Source organism: Austrofundulus limnaeus, unplaced genomic scaffold (assembly GCF_001266775.1).
Source record: "Austrofundulus limnaeus strain Quisiro unplaced genomic scaffold, Austrofundulus_limnaeus-1.0 Scaffold355, whole genome shotgun sequence".
Classification (NCBI taxonomy): Eukaryota; Metazoa; Chordata; class Actinopteri; order Cyprinodontiformes; family Rivulidae; genus Austrofundulus; species Austrofundulus limnaeus.
In genome coordinates, this window is record NW_013952757.1 from 375,025 (window position 1) to 376,298 (window position 1,274).

A 1,274-nucleotide genomic window follows, 5' to 3' on the forward strand; every position below is an offset into this window, starting at 1 on the left:
CTTACAACTACTGTAAATAAAAACTAAAATACTGCTTACTGGTTTAACAAAACTAACATAACTGTGATGGACTTGCAACCTGTCCAGGGTATACCTTGCCCCTCGCACTGTGACTGCTGGATATGAGCACCAGTGACTCTGAAAGGAAGAAATGGGTTTAAAGGATGGATGGATGGATGGATGGATGGATGGATGGATGAATGGTTTAACAAAAACAGGAAAAAAGCACGAGCCCAGATTTTCTGCTTAAATCCTTTAATTAATTTTGCAGACAAACAGGCGACAGGTCAAACCTCAAACCTAACTTATTTTGATCGCTTGATCAAAACAATTCCACTTTAAAGAAGGGGAACATGAACAACTGAAGCTTTATTTGTTTTTTGGCGTGGAAAAACAAAAAACTTGTTTTGTAAAGATCCCTGCTGCTGAATCTGTGTTTAAATCTGACTTTTCAAATAAACTTGTAATATAAACCAATAAGAATCAAACATGTGGCTTAAAAAAAACTTTTGTTTCAACTTTAGGGCTAAAACATTCTGTCATGTTCCAAACTTTGACACGTTTGAGCTTTCAGCAGGAAACTGACCTGAGATGAACAAACGTGTTTCAAATCGAGGGGCACCTGTTAAAACAAATTCATATAAAAGATAGCATTCCTGCCCCTCAGGAATAAAAAGCCACAGAGAACTAAATGTGGGGCGGGACCCACGGGTGCTGGGCGTCCTGCTCAGATTATAAAACAATTTGTATGTTTTAGCAGAAGGAGAACTCGTGTGAAGTGCTGTCGGTTGCTGTTTATTTATCGTTGTCAGCAGAGCTGGGCCAGGGCTCAGAACTGCGCCGGCTCAGGGTGGGAGGCCACGCGCTCCAGGGGTTGAAGGTCCGACTCATCTCGGCGGAAGCGGGCGAAGACGGGGTGGGGCTGTTGACCAGATTTGTCAGAGCCGTCGAGCTGGTGGGCGGCGGAAAAGGATGCAGTGGCAAATCTGTGCTGGTGGACCAGATGGAGCTGCTGTAAGGCGTGGGCGCCAACCATGTGCTGCTTGTGTTCTCCAGGAGTGACTGCACTCACACAGAGGGCGACAGGTCAGAAACACAACTGCAGGGTTCGGAGCAAATATACAGCTAAACTGAGGCCAGAAAATATGCAAAAAAAAAACAAAAAAAAAACTGAAAAGTTTTGAAACTGAAAATAGATACCCCCCCGTATTTATTCATGTATAATACTAGAAATTTAACCCTAAAAATCATACATAGTGTGTGTGTGTGTGTGT

At 43.1% G+C, this 1,274-nt stretch overlaps 1 protein-coding gene across 1 annotated transcript in view; it reads right to left on the bottom strand.

Annotated features, from left to right (window-relative positions):
* Positions 1 to 238: 238 nt before the first annotated feature.
* Positions 239 to 1,274, bottom strand: part of tmem131 (transmembrane protein 131) — a gene marked incomplete in the record, with an annotated part of 75,676 nt that continues 74,640 nt past the window's right edge. The window contains 1 exon segment of the mRNA XM_014023043.1: positions 239 to 1,062. Within this exon segment, the coding sequence (XP_013878497.1) occupies positions 796 to 1,062 (267 nt within the window).